The sequence below is a fragment of the Cuculus canorus genome, chromosome 3 (genome assembly GCF_017976375.1).
Source record: "Cuculus canorus isolate bCucCan1 chromosome 3, bCucCan1.pri, whole genome shotgun sequence".
In the NCBI taxonomy this organism is placed as follows: Eukaryota; Metazoa; Chordata; class Aves; order Cuculiformes; family Cuculidae; genus Cuculus; species Cuculus canorus.
This window is the reverse complement of record NC_071403.1, coordinates 55191555-55209929: the sequence shown is the minus strand read 5'-3', so window position 1 is coordinate 55209929 and position 18375 is coordinate 55191555. Positions and strand designations below refer to the sequence as shown.

The 18375-nt window shown below is 37.0% G+C and overlaps 1 protein-coding gene across 2 annotated transcripts in view; it reads left to right on the top strand.

The window, feature by feature from the left end:
- The window catches only part of PRKN (parkin RBR E3 ubiquitin protein ligase), a 722467-nt gene that overhangs the window by 589477 nt on the left and 114615 nt on the right, over positions 1-18375 (top strand). For both annotated transcript variants that reach the window (XM_054062010.1, XM_054062009.1), the window contains one exon: positions 6780-6841. In XM_054062010.1, coding sequence (XP_053917985.1) covers positions 6780-6841 — 62 coding nt within the window. The remainder of the gene's footprint in view (positions 1-6779; positions 6842-18375) is intronic.

Below are 18375 nucleotides of genomic sequence, written 5' to 3'. Positions count from 1 at the left end.
AGTCCAAAGATAGTCTTATGTGCTTATGCTCTGTGAATTACATACTTAATATTCTTCATAATACCTTTTTCTCTTTTCAGTAAAATATTTATTTATTCCAAGCACTCTACTTAGTTTTGTCTTTGTTCATGTTCTCCTAACATCAAAAGTAAGAAAAGGTCACCCAAAACATCAAAACATTTAATTAATACGAACAGAGTGAAGTCACATCATACTTTGAAATCATTGTCAGTGCCCGTAAAAGTGACCTCACTGTCACCAGCATACGATTGCTTTTCACCAGAAGAGAGACAGACAGCAGAAAGGGTTTGGGGTTTTTTTTTTTGCAACAATATTCCAATTAACTGAACAGCTTGGAAGAGACTTGGAAAATGACATAACAAACAAATGAACACTAATTACAGGATTTCAAACCTGTTCAATTTTGTGTGAAATTCTAGCCCGACTCCCTCTTCTTGCTACCCTGTTGCTGTTGCCATTGGTTTCATACAGAGTGCCAGGCTGTGTTCTTTCTGTCATTCCTGTTTGCTGAATGGAGTTGTCTGAACTGGGCTGTGCTGGGCTTAGTACTTGTACCTTACATGCAGGATCCCAACTGCTGTGTCCCTCAGTAGCTAGAGGCTGGCTGTGCACTGGATGGATACTCACTATAACGAGCACATTTGGGCAGCAGGCTTCCCTTGCCACCTTCTTTTGCTGTGCACACACAGCAGGCCAGTGTACACTTGCCTGTATATCTGTATAATTATTGTTGTATTGCAAGTACTGCCTTTGGAGTTCTTAATTTCCAAACTTTTAGAATTATTTCTTTGAATACAGAATGTTTTTCATATCTGTAGTCCAGTCAAATATGATTCTGTGTGGAGCAACCAGGAAAAAAAAAAGACACACATCCATTAATTTTCTAAGCATTAAATAGTTATTTTCATGTATTTGAAACATTTTTCAGTTGCAAGCTTGGTTTAGCAATTAGCACTGTGGAAAGATATCCTTTGAAGGACACTGATAGATATTCTTACATGGCTGTGTGCAGAGCTCACATGGGGGTATGTACTTTTCAGAATTAACAAGTGTTGATGCAGACATAAATTTCAAGTGAGAGAAATTGAATTTAGGCTGTGTTGATAATGTAAGTGCTTGGTTTCAAGGAGCTAAATATGTTGAGAAAATTTATATACTCAAAGTTAAGCACATGCAGAAATAATTGGAATTGCAGCTTTGGGGTGAAGTTAAGCTCATCTAACCTTAAAAGTCTAAAAGTTAGTTGTGTAAATCTTACCTAGTCACCTTAGACTCCTCAATTAATGGAGGTAATTGGCTACCTTTTTTTTTGGACTATCTCAGATGACAGGAATTACACTGCGAAGGTGTGTATTTCCTTCTATTGACTGAAAAGGAAGCATGCAATGAATATATTAACCTCATCTAGCCAATACTTAGATGCTTAAATTCAGTTAATTGAATCTCACCCAACCATAGTACCGTTTGGGGAAAGATTAAATTTAAAATGCAAAGTAGGAAATAATGCTACAAATGTGTGGAAGAAGATAAGGCAATCTTACAGTAGAGGTGTATATGACTGTAACTACAGTTATTGAGGACACTGTAGGATTTTCTACCATTCTCTGAGGAAAAAAATCAGTCCTGGAGGTGGAAAAAAAATATTTTTATAATCAATATACACTGCAGTTTGGTGCAGTTTGGGCAGCAGCATTCATCTCCTGCACCTATGGCAAGGAGATGGAGCTTCACCATAACCATCACTGGTACTTCACACAGCAGTGCTGGGGCGTGATTAGCAATGCCTGCCAATTCAGGGCACAAGTAGATCCTAAAGCCCATTAGTCTGTTTGTTTTCTTGGAGCTTCTATAGTCCATAATATTTTGCTGTTTGGGTGCCACAAGGGCCAGTGGCTTCTGAGGGTCTGTCAGGGCAGGTCCTGGAGCCAGGAGCAGGCAGCTGGGGCACTGGGGCAGCCCCAGCCCTGGGCACTGGGCACCTCCCTGGGGACGTCTGTGGGCTGAGGCTGGGCTGGGACATGGGAACATGGATGGGCCTGGCTCCAGGGGCCCATGGTGGGACAGGGCAGGGCTGTGGGGAGCTGGAAACCGACCCTGCTGCCGTGCTGTTGGGACAAGGGCTGACATGGGTTCCTGGGCTGTGAGGAGCATCCGGGGGCAGGACAGGGCCAGTCAAAGCTGGTAGGGCCTCTGAGGCCCCGGCACTTGTGTTGATTCTCAGTCTGCTATATTTGAAACAACAGTCTTTTTTATGCCTTCGTTTTACCAGTTCATGCAATATTAAAGGTTGATTTAGCTTTTCTTTTGCCTTCTCAGTGGAGAACATAAGTCATACAAAGTGATAATTTTAAGCAAAAACAAAACCAGAAGCTAATTCTGTCTGAGAAAAAATATGTGACTACTTGGGTAATTAAATTTGTAGTAGCTAAAATCATAATTTAATTACAAATGTGACTGAAAATGTATGTTCAAATCAGGGGATTTATGATGTTAGTAGCCATTAAACTGTCCTTCCTAAATTTTGCTCCTTTAGTCCTCTCTTAGAGATACATATCCATATATGAACAGCTTAAAAATAAGTTTATATCTTTATGAAAAGAGTACCACAATGTAAAAGATAAATTTCCTCTTGCAAATTCCTTACCTTTGTATACACCTTTCATTTGTAAGTGCAGCATTAGGTGTTTGATGATAAAGCAATATGGGAATCAAAATTATTCAAACAAGTAATCGGGGCTATGATGGAATATTTAGAAGCAAATATTATGCTTTAATTTAATTTAAGTAATAAATGCTTAAATACAAGAAAATAAATTACTTGTAGTGAGTTTATATAGCTGACGGTGCCTTGAACTGTGTATCATCCCTTCATAACTTAGTTTCCTGCTTAAACTAAGTCTCATTCCTAGGCTATCACATTAGTTTTATGGGTCTTATTGCTTAGAGGCTGGTGGAACTATGCCAGATGAAAACGTGGTGTAAAAACCCAAAAGATCTGCATTTTTTTTTTTATTTTGTACATATTTTCTACCTCCACAGCAAGCAAAAATCTGTAACAGTGATTGTAGTCAAGAACATGTGAAACACATAGGTTTGAATGTCAGCTGAAAGAGGAAACTAATAAATGCTTTAGCTGTCATTTTATCAGTCTGTAGATGTCCTCAATTCTGAGTTTTGGCTTCTGATTAAAGGCAGTTGTCCACGCTTTTGCATCATTTCCTTTTAACGCTGTTATGTGTAATTGTTACTGATAGATTTATTTAAATATTTCTATGGTTCAGTTTATGTCTCTTGAAATTTCATGTATGCCTGTGCTTTTTCAAGTAATAATTGGGAAGAGTGAAATAGAAAGTTTCAATAATTGTTGAGACTATTGATTATAAAGGTTTCTGTACTACAGAGGACATAAAAACTAATCCTCAAAGCAGTCTACACAAAATAGATGAAATCTGCAAAGCGCAGATTATTTAGCTCATATGGCAAGTGCTAGTTGTGCATGAGAGACTTCGAAAATATGTTCTTCTTTTAAACTCTGGTGTGCACAGGTTACCAGAGAACCTTTTTTATGCTGTGCTTAGCTTGTAAAAGTTTTTAAGTCACTGTGTGTGTTTGCATATATATAAATATGTTGATGGATATATATTTGTGATTTTGTGGGTGAAATGACAAATAGTTCTTAATTCTCTTCAGCAGAATAAGTATTTTTTAATCTCTTTTCTTTTTATATATGGACTTTTTTCTTTTTATATATGGAGTTTATTTGCCTATAGCCTTTATCTGTAGTCACAGTGCAGGAATTTAACGTCATCCAATACTTTTTAAAAACTCTCAAATTTCTGGCTAAGGTGGGACACAACATTGGAGCATGTTTTACAAAGGTCTATTTACAGAACAGAAGAAATTAAAGTAGAAATAAGAAATATCATAAACACATACAGAAATATCAGAAAGAAAAGGAAGGTGTTTCGCTCTTACTTCTCTTTTGTTGTTGTTTTCCATATTTCTTCTGTATTTCCACTTTTTCCTCAAATTATTGTTTGACAGAAATAATTGCCATCATTACCCCAAATTATTGCTTCTGCAATGTGAAGATCTGAAAGGACTTCTTACTGGCAGCAACCTGCTAATGTGTTTTAGCATAATTCAATATTGCATGCATTTGTCATTTCTGAACTCTTTGCTAGAAAGCGTCTTGCCAGCAATGACATGGTGTTTAAGGTCTCTCTCTTCCTTCTTTGCTAGTAATAATGAGCTTTCAAGATCCAGTGAAAGTCTGGACTATGAAAAGGTAGAAAACTAAACTGGGCAAGTCACTGAAAAAGTTCTATAACGGGAAGAGGATGCAGCAGTGGACAACACGTAACACTTAAACATAGACATGTGTGTGTATATATATCTTTATACTTTTGCACTATTTTTTACAAAGATCCTTGGTTCCAAAGTGTTTAAAGTTTCTAACAGGGAAGAAAGAGAGGATGCATGTAAGCGGTTTGCATAAGAAAGATTATCTAAATTATGCGTGGGGGCAGAATGGGATGGATTTCTGCAAGAAATAGGTGTTCAGGCAATGTGCTTTCAAGGAGAATGGAAAAAAGAAAAAGTTCTTGCTAGGCAAGGAAAAGGAAACTTTTCCATTTTAAGGGATTTAGTACATAATAAATTGGAAAGAATAAGAGGGAAGAAAGTAATGATTGGTTGGAGAAGAAGCTGTAAAGACTGCAAGAAGCAGACACAAACAGCAGTTTAGTTGGTTTTACAAAGCTAACATCTGTCAAAGATTAACACACAGTATTACATGAAATCATAATTATCCTTATGCATAGAAAATCCTACTGCAGTGTACAATCACTGCATGTATTTTCAGGGAATATTACATGCAGAAAAAAATTAATAATTGCATAAGGTCTTGGTAAGAGAGGGGACCACGTTTTGTGCAGTGAGTTCTGATCTAAAACACAGAGAAGTCAACATCTCAGGGCTATAAGTTTGGCCTCAGGTCAAGAAATTAGTGAGACATTCAGAGCTGTTGATACATTTGGAGTTTGGACGAGTTGGAAGATATAGATCCCAATAAAAATGGACAGAAAAATGCTACATAGCAGTGATTCTGTGATTGAACCAGTAAGGATGATTTTATGTCCTTTGAGAACAAGAAACAAAATAAACAGTCAGAACCTAAGCATTGGGAAAATGACGAGAGAAGAGTTAAAGGTATTACAGAGGTTGTGGTCCTAGAAGATGAGAATAAAAATCCTTTAAGAGAGAATCACTCAGAGCTAAAACACACATTCAAAATATGAATATCCTTGTGTGTGAAGGGGAGGGAACAAGTGGGTAGAAAGAAGCCTATAAGGATATCATAGTTTTTATTAAATGGGAAGAAAGTGTAATATTTAATAAAAAGCAAGCTATTAATTAATAAGTCTTCCCACATGCTAAACCTTTGCCACCTTAAACCTTGACTGCCTTTAGAATGGTCTGCTGATGAAGTTGTGTTGATGGTGCATTGTCCACCTGTACCTGTTCTAAATAGAGATAAAACATGTACTAGCAAGAAGCTGATTTGAATATTATTTAAATCAGTTCCCTTGTACTACTGTAATTGTGTCTATAGTAGGGGTTTTGCCTTTTTTGGTTATGTTGCTTCCAAGTATAAAGGCTTTGTATTGCTATCACAACAACAGCAGTTGTGAGTGCACATCATGCCTCATTGGCCTTGTGTGAAGCCATAGTGCTGATGGAGATTTCCTGACAACTGTCTCCAAATTCATTTGGATCCTTTTAATGGCAGTCATTAAGGGTGAGAGGTAAACTATTTGTAGTTGGATCAGCAGAAAAGCAGGTTGATAAAAGTCATAGTTCCTCCCATATTCTGGGGAGAACTATGCTCTTCATTCCTTTTAAGGAACTTTCTCTCTTCACAAGCAGATGCTTCAATTTATGGTGAGAAGAATAAAGCCCAGATTGGTCTCATAGTCTGCACTTTTATTCCTTGCCATAAATGAATCAGTAGTGTACAAAAATGAGTAACAGCCTTGGATTTCAACACCAGGAGGGTAATCACAGTCAGAACAGGTCAATGAAGTGCATGGCATCTAGCAAGAAGTAGTCTTTCTTACTGGCTAGTACGTATGTAAAAGTCTGTAGCAATTGAATATTGATCTGATTGCAAATTTCTGGCAAATCACTCCACTGCCTCTGCAGTTGGTTTGTGTATTACAGCTGTGAGTGACAACTGCATATTTGTGAAATGGATTTTATTTGTGGCAGCCAAAATTAAAGTGATCTGTGGGGCCTGCAGAGCCTATGAAATCCTTCAGGGAATCAGAGAAAGCCTGTATTATGCTTAGAAATTAGTCCAAACCTGGTGTGTGAATCAGAATTCAGCTTTGGATGGCTCCAAGCTTTTGATGTGAGATCCTCTTTTAACAGCCTTTTTGGTTTACACTAAGGGGCTGGCAGTATCTGGCAGACAGTGCTACCCTTTTCATCTTGCTTTTGTTTGTAGTTCTTTGGGGAAATGGCTAAAATATTTGGAATATAACCTTTCTAAGCATTCTTGGTAGCATGCTTGGAAATGTGAAAGGATTATCAGATAGATGATTTTCAGTGTTCTGGTGCCCGCAGAACCTTGGCTAATCTTTCTAATCTTCTTTATCTAAGGTAATCTGTATATTCTATCCTCTCTGCATCTATGTATCTTATGCTGAAACTGCACTGACAGGAATCTCTAAAATGCATATTTTTCTTTACAACAGCTGGCTGTCAAGACTCCTTGATTAAAGAGCTTCATCACTTCAGGATTCTGGGAGAAGAACAGGTGAGTTAGCATCTCAAAGGCAGTGTCTTAATGTCATGAAAGATAGACACTAATGAGACAGCTTTGTCTCTCCCCAGGGAGGTAGAGTATATCTCATGACCCCCAATGACCTGAAATGTGGGGATAAAAACACAGGAGATATGTGTGAGATTTTTTTTTTTTCATTCTATCTATCAGCCTTGACAGTTTATTAATTGGTACATCTGCTATCTGCCACAGCTTTTCAGCTTTCAACTACAGCAGTAAACAGGCTCTCTAAAACAGCAGATAGACAAACAATCTGACTAAGGGATTGATACTTACAGCTACTCACAATATTATCCATCTCTTTTTGTGGCCTCTTTTCTCTTTTAAAATTCATAATTCATAATTCATTCATAATTGTAGCTGTGCTTTAGAGTCAGAAAACTATTTCTGTAGAGGAATCTTAGAAAATCATAAGTGAGACATGCTTTACAACACCCATAAGATGGTCACTATTTTTGTCAAAAATTAATGCACAGAGATATTGAGAAAATGGCCTTAAATATCTCATGTTACTTCAGAGAAGAGACCAACACCTGCATCACTACAGCCTCATTTCAGGCAGTTGTAAAGTGCAAAAAGGTCTCCCCTGAACCTGCTTTTCTCCAGACAAACCAACCGTATTTCCCTCAGCCGCTTCTCATATCACTTGTGCTCCAGAGCCTTCACCAACTTCATTACCCTACTTTGCAAATACCACCACACCTCTATGTCTTTCTTGTAGTCAGCAGCCCAAAACTGAACACCAGCACCAAATACAGGGTGATGATTGCTTCCCTGGTCCTTCTGGCCACACTGTTTCTGATACAAGCAAGGATGCTATTGGCCTTCTTGGCCACCTGAGCACACTACCAGCTCATATTCAGCCAGCTGTTGACCAATGCTCCCAGCTCCCTTTCTGCCAGACAACTTTCCAGCCACTCTTCCCCCAAGCCTTTAGTGTTGCATGGAGTTGTTGTGACCCAAGTACAGGATCAAGATCAGATTATACTATTTAAAACAACCCATTGCTTCTACTTTCCTTTTCACTCTCCTACAGGTATATTTTTATTACAGTTAGGGCTGATAGCACATTTTCTAGACTTCCAATTTTTCTCCACCAGTCCCCCACTTCAGTTGTTATGGAAAGCTAAAAGTTTCTCCTCAGCAAGAAGACAGCGTGAAGGATAGTGTGGGAGGATTTGTCTGACAGAAATGGAAAGAAAAAGGAGAAACTGGAAGCCAGAATCTGATAAGACTGAGCACTTAGGAAGATGAAATAAAGAAAATCATGACCAGGATTGATGGGGCCACGAGACTGGTAAGAGCCAGCTGATAAATGGAGCATAGTGAGGTGAAGTTTGAGGACACTGGGGAGATGGAGCTCACTGGTCAAAGAGGGTAGGAATAGAAAGCAGAATGGAAGGAGTAAGAGTCATACAAGGAATTAGGACCAAGGATGGAAATTTGCTAAAGCAACTGATAAAAAAAAGGAAAATATGTACTTAATGAACTATACAATTTGTTGAAGCTATGCAGAGTAGGAGGACTAGGATGAAAGGAGAGAGTAGGAGAACTAGGATGAAAGGAGAAATTAGAAGAAGCAGGGAATGGATAAACCAAGAGATTGGAAGTATGAGAGAGGGCTGAACCAGATAGACTTGGATAGCTACACTGACAGAGCTCTAAGGATGGAGTTGTAGACTCTAGCTTTGCTGATGACTACTAACAGAGTAGTATGTTTTATAAATGCTGGACTTTCTTTTATTTTTCTCTTTGCGTTTTAGAAAATGAAGTGGTATACATAAAAATAAAGGCCAAAAAAAGAGTGTAAATGAAGAACTCAGTCATTAGGAAGTGTCAGATTTAAGACTGCCTGTGTAATCTTAATACTTTCTTTTTTTTTCTTCCACTCACCTACCTTTACACCTTTACATTAAGAAAGTATTATACAATCATATACAAACTTCAGCAATAGGACAATGTACACCATGAGGCACCTCAAAAGAAAATACAATTAATTTATGTCCAATCATAGGAGGTTTTGAAGAGAATAGAGGAGTTTGATGAGGAAAGCCTCGTTAATCACATAAATAGAGTATTTTTTTCACTTGAAATACTTTTGGCATATATGGAAAGTCGTTTTGGAGAATGGGTCTCACCTATAAACATTTGCCTTTCTATGAAACTGACTGCACTCAGCGGTTATTTGGATACAGTGATTATCATTACAGTCTTAACATATACCAGTAGTACGATTGCAATGAGGCTTGAATTATTCCATAAGCCTGTAAAAGTATAAACGATATTGCAATTATATTCTATCCCTACATAAGTGTTGTTACTAAGGGTCTACTGATGACCATAGTAGTTCTTGCTTGAAATTAGTGCACACTTTGACAGTTAGGGAGAAGTTGGTGCAACACCAAGGTAAAAAAATTAAAAGACATCTAAATGAAGATAGAAAGGAATTTAAAAGTCTTTATCCACATGTCTATCTAATTATTTCTTATATTTATTCAGTGATATATTTGATTTTTTAAAAAAGATCTGAACTGTCTTGTGTGCTAGATAGAAAAGAATTAATTAATTCTAACAGTTTTATTCAGACTACTTACAATTTCAGTCTTAACAATCAATATATTTTTTCTTCAACTCCAAACAACAGTCAAAGAATAATAAGCGCAGGTTACTGCTCATGCCCAATCTTGATTTATTTTTAAAATTCTTATGTATTTAAGGCCAGATTATAAAAGCAGAAAGGACTATTTTGATAATCTGTTCAGATCTCCTTTAGAATGCACATCACGTGACTTTCTTGGATTGATTCTTGTTTAAATTAGAGTATATTGCCTAGAAAAAACTTCCATTCTTTATTTACAAATCACTTGCAGACACTAGATTTTATTATACCTCTCATCAGTGAAAGACAAAAAAATCTCAACGTATTTTCTTTCTGCCACTTTACCAGCAACAATGTGCTCTCTACATTGAATATCTCTCATTCCTCAGTGCCCGGATCCTTTACATTTCCAATTCCTTCTGTCTTACCACGAGACAATAAGTGATTATCATCATTAAAAAAATGGCATGAGCCTATGAATGCAACTCAGAAAGAGCCAACATATCTCTGCCACAGGACTGAAAAAATTGCTTATACAGCAAAAGGGAGTCTGTCAGTCAGACTGTTGGTTAAATATGTTTCAGTCAGAATGAAGGAACCTTTCAGTTTGAAGTGGATATTCCCGGTTTAGATGCTTGTGGGTTCCAATTAAAGCTCAATAAGATATGTAATTTCCCTATTAGATTTCTATTTATTCAACTAAGAGTTGCCTTAGTGATTTTGGACATGGAGGGACACAGCCCAGATTCAGCTCATGATCCATCACACTGCTTCCCAGACAGAAATCCTGTTACGCAATTGTGGCTGATAATTTGTTCCTAGAAAAATAACTTTACATGTTACTGTGCTGAAATGTAAGATGATTGTTTAAACAGAGTTTACCAACAGTACAAATACACCTGTAGCATTAACTTAACTGTCCATGTTACATGTTCATTACTTCCTCTTTTCAATTTGTTACAAGCTTTATCACTGATGATGTGTTCTTGGTTTTCTGCCAAGTCATTAATAAAACATCTTAGGTGGCACAAGGTCGAAAATCAGTACCTTTAGGACCTTTTTGCAAACACACCTGCTTAATAATGATTGCCCATTTCCAATTCTATCTTATGCCAGATAGCATAGCACATTAATTTTATATCATTCTAGATACTTAATCAAAATGTTGTGTAGCAGCAAGATAACCACAGAGAAGTCTCCTTCACTTGAAGGCGTTGATCAAATCACTTGAAAACATATCCATCTGTCTGTCTGTCCGTACAAATACAGTGTTTCTTTGTCTTAATGTAAGCATTGAAGGAAAAATAATGCTGAGAAAAAAAAGCTTTGTGTTTAGTTTGAAGTGCGGAGAGCTGCTGATTAATATTTGCTATAAGAAGTTCTATAACAGTTGGCCAAATAGTCAAACTTCTCATTAGTTTCTAGGGCATGTAAATCTCACATGTCTTCTGTTCCATCAGAAATGTATGTTAAGGGAAAATCATTCTAGCTGCAAAAGTCTGTCCTTTAAGGTTTAGTTCTTGGCAACAAGTTTTTAAGGAGGGAATTATCGTTACATTTTATGAAAGGAGATAGTCATAGTCTGTGTGGTAAAATGGAAGACTGTAAGCTTCCTTGGTATGTGATATGCATTATGTATACCCAACCTACCACATAAAACCAGCTTCCAGAGTAATTGGTTTAATATGCAATGCAAATACATTGAGCAACAGATTTCAAACCCATCTGATACTTGGTCCTTTGAGAAGGCACAAGAAAATCTGACCTACAAAGTCTCCAAAAGCAGCTTTGGCAGGTTTGGACCTCCTTTTCAGAAACTTTCCCAGTGCACAAAGGTCTTTACAAGGCAAAGAGAATCTCCTAGACACGCAGCCCCAGAAAGAGTAAAACCTGAAGCTTTCTATCTGTCCTAGCTCTGTTGATCTTTTTCTTGCAATTTGATCTCACTGTTCATAATCTATCATTTTTCCTTGGCGTAATGGATGCAGTCCAACATGCTCCACTTCATAGGTACCTGAGAAACACTCAGGATTGGGATGAAAGATTTATTAATTGGTTATCTATTGAAAAATAGCACAATATGAGAAAGTTAGTCTCCCGCAGCAGCCATTTGCCCTGTCAAGCTGGCTGTCCCTGCAAGTAAATGCAAATGGTTCTACAAGAAGCAATAGTACAAACTGCTTACAAAAATATGTTAAGAATGCACTAAGTATGGGCTCTATTCAACAAGCCAGTGCCAGAGGCAGCAGAGAGAATGCTTTAATTCTGACCTAAACCCTACAACATACCAAAATAGCAAGACGACTTGCAGTGAACTGTTATGGAGTCTCCCTAATGACTCTCTGAGAAACTTCCCTCTTCTTCCCGAAGTGATAAAAAAAAATCTTGTTTAATTGTTTAAATGGAATATTGCGATTCATGAATAAAATAGCAGCTACATCTGAAGGCTGGAAGGGAAAATAAATAACAGAAGAGCAAGCAATCTGCTGCTATACCTGAGTGCCCCCAACAGGTCACAGCATAGATGAAGCAGATGTCATGCTAGTGGCAGGAAAAGAAGCTGCTAAGTAATGTATAGCTACACTTCTCTGCTATATTATCTGCTCTGACAACTTTGCAGAATGTATTGGTCAGTTTCTTGATATTTTGACAGGGGAATGATCAATTTTAACAGATCTGTCCTATGGGCTGCTACTGCAATTCGTATCACTGCTCAGTTTTTCTTTAGAAATGTTGGGAGCATTTAGATTCCTGGAATCTGAGCAAGCCTAAATGGGGCTTTCTGGGTTTTTCTTTCACATTTTCTTGCTAGTTGGGTAAAATTTATGCAAAACTTATGTTCTGAAAATCTGAAGATGCTCATCGCACACTATTCAAGGGCTTGTGCTAGGTTTTGTTTTGAGCTGTAACCTCAGGAGATATGGAAGTCTAGTATTAAAAGGAGACAGTATGAACAAAAAACATTTAACATTAATTGTAGTTCTAAATAAATTTATATACAATATGTGTGTGTATGGGAAGGGGAAAGGTTTTGATTTTTTTTTTTTCTTGCAAATCTTGCTGGAGGATTTGTTTTTTAAGTATATGCTACAGAATATTAATATAAAGTCAGTCTTAAACTAACTGATATATATGTATATATATATATATTTACCCATTCAGGCGAAAGTAATGTCATGTGACAATTCTAATTAATCAGCTGAATTTAGTTCAGGAATCTGTCAAATATGATTAACAAAGTGCTTCTGAAGTATTTATGGGTCAAGATTGTTTGATAACTACACTTGGAAAAAATGTAAGTTACCTGTGAATGATTCACGTGCAGTTAAAAATAAAAAAGAATAAATTTTCGTGGAATAATTTCTCCACTTCATAATTACTAAAACAAAGCTATTTTGTTAGTATTCTCCAGTCTGCATCTTTAAGATTATAGTTCCTTCCAACACTGTGATTTCCCACACAGTCCCCTGGGTTCAGCTACTACTTAGTGTGGGTGGTACTATATGCATCTCTATTTTTCTTCCACTTTTCTGTCTAATGACTGATTTCTATCCATCTCATTTGGCTCACCTTTTGGATTTGTCATCACCATCCCATCACTCGCTCTAAAATTAAGCTACTGAGTTTAACTCCTGATCCTCTTTAAACCACATGTTGTTTTATAACTGGTACTATGCAACAAAATTGCAATGTCTTGCAATGTCTTGCAATTTCATGTGACCAGTGATGTGCCTCTCTTTTCCTCCTATGCTATATCTGTTCTGAGTGTATTCTAACCACCACCTTCCCTGACTTCGGAGGTAATTGGAATATGTCTGAGTTCCTCAGTTTTGTCTCTCTTGGATTATTAGAACTTATTCTCTTTGAATTCTTGTCATAGACAGAGCACCCCTGCTTTCTTTACTCCTTTTTTAACTTGTCTGTGCACTAGACACTGGTAAAAGTAATTTATTTTTGGTTCAATAGCTGAAATAAAAAATGGGGAGAATGGTAGGAGAAATCACTTGGAACAACTGTAATAACTATCAATAAAAAAAAAAAAAAAGAGTGTTTCTTAAAACAGTTAATTCTCTTCCACCTAGCTTTTATTAAATTCAGAGAGAAGATTTGAACCCACTGTTCAGGGTCTCAGGTGGATGCAGAAGATGGAACCTTTTCAGTCCCTTGGATGACTTTCGTGGAATATGCATGTATTCACTATTGTCACCTGAGAAGTTAAATTCCTGGGAGCCAGTAGCTACTGAAGTGAATCACATTTGCATATTTTGCAATAGCATCAGCTGAAAAGATTTCCTTGGGTCCTTGGTGGTTGTTACTTGTAGGGTGGATCCATGCTCTAGAAGAGCTGGAAGGAACTAAATATTTATCTCCAGCCTTCAGTTTGTACAGACTGATCCCACGAATAACTGCTGAAAGACCACAAACATCCAACAGTTTGGAAGTACAGTGCCAAGCCATAGACTCTGATTAGTCTACTTTCTTCATTGCACCATATTGCCTCAGTTTGATTTACAATACAACCTCCAGTGTCGTCTCTTCTCAGGATTCTACGTTTTCGGTTTTCTTGCTCCTCACCTTGTGCTTTCTTTCACAGCATTCTGCAGACTGCAGTCATTCCTTTCTTTCCCCTTCTCTACCCCAGTTTAGTTTTGTCCATGAACTGTGTTGCATTGGTCCAGTCAGGGGCTTCTTATCTAAATATTTTCTTGAGACTGCCTTTCCTAATTTTCCACAACTCTCCAAAGTCAGACAAATTTCAGACCTCTAAAAGGTGGTTCTCTTTATGGTCTCCTTTGTGGTGGTCATGTGGGAACAAGATGGAGCTCATGCTCTGAGCTTGCTCTTCATATCCCACCACTGACGAGCAGAGGAGCCCAGTAACTCAGGAAAAATTAAATGAGGGGACTCCCTGGAAAGCCATGTCAGTCCATCTATGTTTTAGATGACACTTTTGTAAGTATTTTTACTACTCCAATGAGTACTAGGGTTTTTGTACTTTTAAGTTGTGTAATTACATTATGGAACTAATTCTTTTTTTTTTTTTTTAAATGTGTATAATGCACATAAACAAAATGCTTAGTCTACATTATGGACTAATAGCCTCCACAATCTAATTTTGAAACACACAGATGGTTATTTGATTTATAGGAGCAGTAAAAACAATCTGACGGCAGAAAGTAGATTTTCTTTCCTCTGAGACCGTTACATGCAGTTAAAAGAAACAAGTAATTGAATTACCTTTCAGAGATTAGAAATTTTGGCTTTACAACTACTGTTAAACTTTTGTGCAAAGTTCCCTGCAAGGCTACTGTTGTGGTTTGAGCAGCAGCTTTTAAGTGTGAGGAAAAAAAAAACAAAAATAAAGTAAACCCTATCTAAACCATAAAAGCAAAATTAAAATAGCATAGGTGCTGTGGTAGGCGTGGGTGGAATAGATAATCTTTTAAGGTCCCTTCGAACCCCAATCATTCTATTATTCTACAATATTAAGGCATAACTTGCAAATTAGATAACGTAGCAAGAAATGACTGTGTTCACAAAGTATATTTTGCAAGAGTTTTGTGCATCCAGGTGCATTTCATTTTTTTCTTAGTATCTGAATCTCAAAGTAACTGAAAGGACTGCAGTCCACATTAATATTAAACCTGTTTTATTCCTGTGTCAGCCCTATGATTTCATTTGATTCACAACATCAAATTACTGAAGTTCTGCTGACTTAAAACCTGCTACCATTCTAAGAATCAAGGGAAACCATCCCAGTTTAGAATGTGAGGAGCAGGGAATAAATGGTTACAACTATCCAGCCTCCTATGTTATACTATAATTGATAATAATTTATAACACAATTTATAAAGGCTCTGAAAAATCTTCAAGAGCAAAGATTGCACAAGAGAACTTCATGATATGGTTGAAATACTGTATGTAGTGCTGGGAATTTTTTCCACTCTTAATTTTAATTCATGGAAAGTATAGATTTGGTTTGACTGGGACAATTCACAAGCTGAAAGGAAAGTTCAGAACAGGATGTGGTTTTCAGAGAAAAAAAAAAAAACAGAATGTTTAAAATCTGCCTTGTTCATATACCTTTAACTGTCTTAGCACTAGTGATTTGCAGTAAATCATATTTTTAAAGTTGTTGGGGCTTTTTTGAAATAAACATTGAAATATCTGGTTCTATGGTGAATCTGCCAGCTATTTACCTACCTGTAATTCTGAGGACCTTATTACAGTAGCATATAAATGCCTGACATGCTTTGCTTAAAAGCTGCTTTCTAGCAGCAGTAGATGGCTGGTGATTTCTGTGTAATTTTATGTCCCTCATTACCATAGTATTTGATGTCCTCATGACTATTAATGGATTTTGCCTCTTAACACTACAGTGAAATCAGCAAGTATCATTCTGCCGCTTTACAAATGGGGAACTGATGAGAAGCATAGATTAAGAGACTTACGTGAAAACCGCAGGAAGGCTGTGCTGCTGCCAGGAATTGAAATCAGGTTCCATGAATGCCAGTTCAGTCAAGTTCCCCATGTATTAAACTTTGAGTTAAGTTTCTCAGCTTCAACAATATCACTTCCACAGGCTGATTCATCCTGCCTGTCTTAGACACCTCGTGTAAGCCAGGATAAATTCCCTTCTTTGGATCTTCTTTCTTGTCTTTCAACATATTTGGAGCCTGTATTGCTTGTTTAGGTTAGATGTTTAATTTTTGAAGACCTAAAATTGTGTGAGATGGTTCATGGTCTAAGCTATTTAGGTTCCTAAATCTTGGTTTCAAAAATAGCTTAGGCCAGGTGACTTAGGATCAGGATTATTGGAACTGAAGCACGTATTGTGGGAGTCACCTCATTTCAGGTGTCATTATCTAGCAAATTGTCTGTTCTCTATTGTTAATAGAAAAGGGCACTCGAGGGCTCAGCTCTTCTCATGCTGATGTACAAATATGAAAGGGAAAAGATGAATTGCATCCCATCTCTCCTGTTTTTTTTTTACAATGGGAGTCTAAGCAATTAGTACAACTATAGACATCATCACTGTGGAAATCCAAACTAAATTAAATTAATCCTGCTTTTAATCTCCAGTTAATAGTAAGAGGCAAAGTAACCCAGTGATAGTTATCTCCCGGAATATCCTTAAATATCACATCTAGACATGACCAAAATTACATCATGAGCTCCAAAGACATTTAAGGGCTTTTGAAAATTGACTTGCTTTAAGCACTGTTGACTGCATCAGTTTGGTGTGATATGTATGGCTGTGGTATATAGAAGAAATATACATAAACTGTCACTATATGCAAATGTTTAGTTAATAATTCTTTAATAAGTGATTTAGTACTCTACAAGCCTTTAGAAATGCCCTCCCAATGTAAAGTGAGTAGTTTTGTTTCAGGCCACCGACTAAAGAATATAAAGCCACATATGTAGTATATGACTGTGCCACAGCAGCAAACATGTATATGTGCTGCTACTATGTGTTTTAGTTGGTTGCTGGGTTTGAAGTGAGCTAGTGTATAGGCACAAGGAAAAAGAAATTGGAAAATGACACCTGGACTTTGAAAGTAGAAAACAGGTTTGGTAACTAGATGTCAAGATGTGCCAATGCATTTAGGAGGATATTTAGTGTCTTCAAATTGATCATTTTTTTGGCTTTGATAGTGTGAAAATCACCGATGAAAGTGCTATACTGATTTGGCATGAGTCCTGCACTGAACCAGTATAAAATGTCAGATTTGTCAGACAGAATACAACAGCTTTGTCCATCTTGCTGGTAGGTAGACAGGACATTTTCTTTCTGTAACTTTTTGTAACAATACAGATTGATTCCCATCTTACCTATCTTCCTTTCTTGTGTGTCAAAAAAAAAAAAAAATAAAAAAAGGAGGGGGGGAGAGAAGACAGAAGGAATCTCTCCATGCCCTTCTATTCTAAGTTAATGATTGGAAAATATATCCTTTTTTTCAGCTGAGAATTTATAATGGAAATGCTGACAGAATCTCAGCTACTGTGTCACTGGTGTTTGTCTCTGTAATGCGAAGCTGCTAACAATCCCATATGTAGCACAATGTTCCTTCTTAACAGAGTAAGACAATCACCAACCTCACCTTTGGGTCAGTCTCTTCCCTGCAGAAAAATTAGGCCAGCAGAGAGTTTTGCAGTTATGGTTACCCATTTTTCTGTTCAAGGCCAGCAGAACAACTAAGAGTCCTTTGCATGTATTTAGAGCAAAGATTACGGACTTTCCTGAAAATTCATGAGTCCAACATTAAATATTTATGCCATTACTCTAGGTTTAAGCATAATAATAACATAGAAAAATACCAATTGAATTGTTGAGCCCCTGCTTTCAAGGAGACTTTACAGACATGTCTTGTACATTTCTCAAAATACTACTAGATCCAACAATCCAAGATTCAAGATTTCTGGATGTTGTTCATACACTGAGTGATATCTTGAAGACTTTCTCTCATTTTATATTTTGCTCTTTGCTTTAAAAGGAACTTTTTTTTGACTTTTTGTTGATTGAAAAAGGTGAGTATTTTCCGTTTGGTAATTTTTTTTCATGATGCAACACTTTAGTGTCTATGTATTATAGCAATTTAAGAAGTCACATACTAATTTTAAAATCCCAGTGTAACAAGATATGTTATGGCAACACTTACAAATATATCTCCAGAAAAAAGGGAGCAAGATTTTCATGAGCAGTTATGGGATAGAAGTTTACGAAGCACTAAATACTGTTGTGAGTGCTGTAATATAAAGCTCTGTTTTGTTCCTTTAGCACACCATAAAGCCATTCATCTCATGGAGAAAATTCATAGTACTCCCTTCCTCTTTGGCCTTTTGGATTCTCCTATTTTCTTTGGGGCTGTTAGGACCAAATGCTTTCATTTACTTCACTCTACAG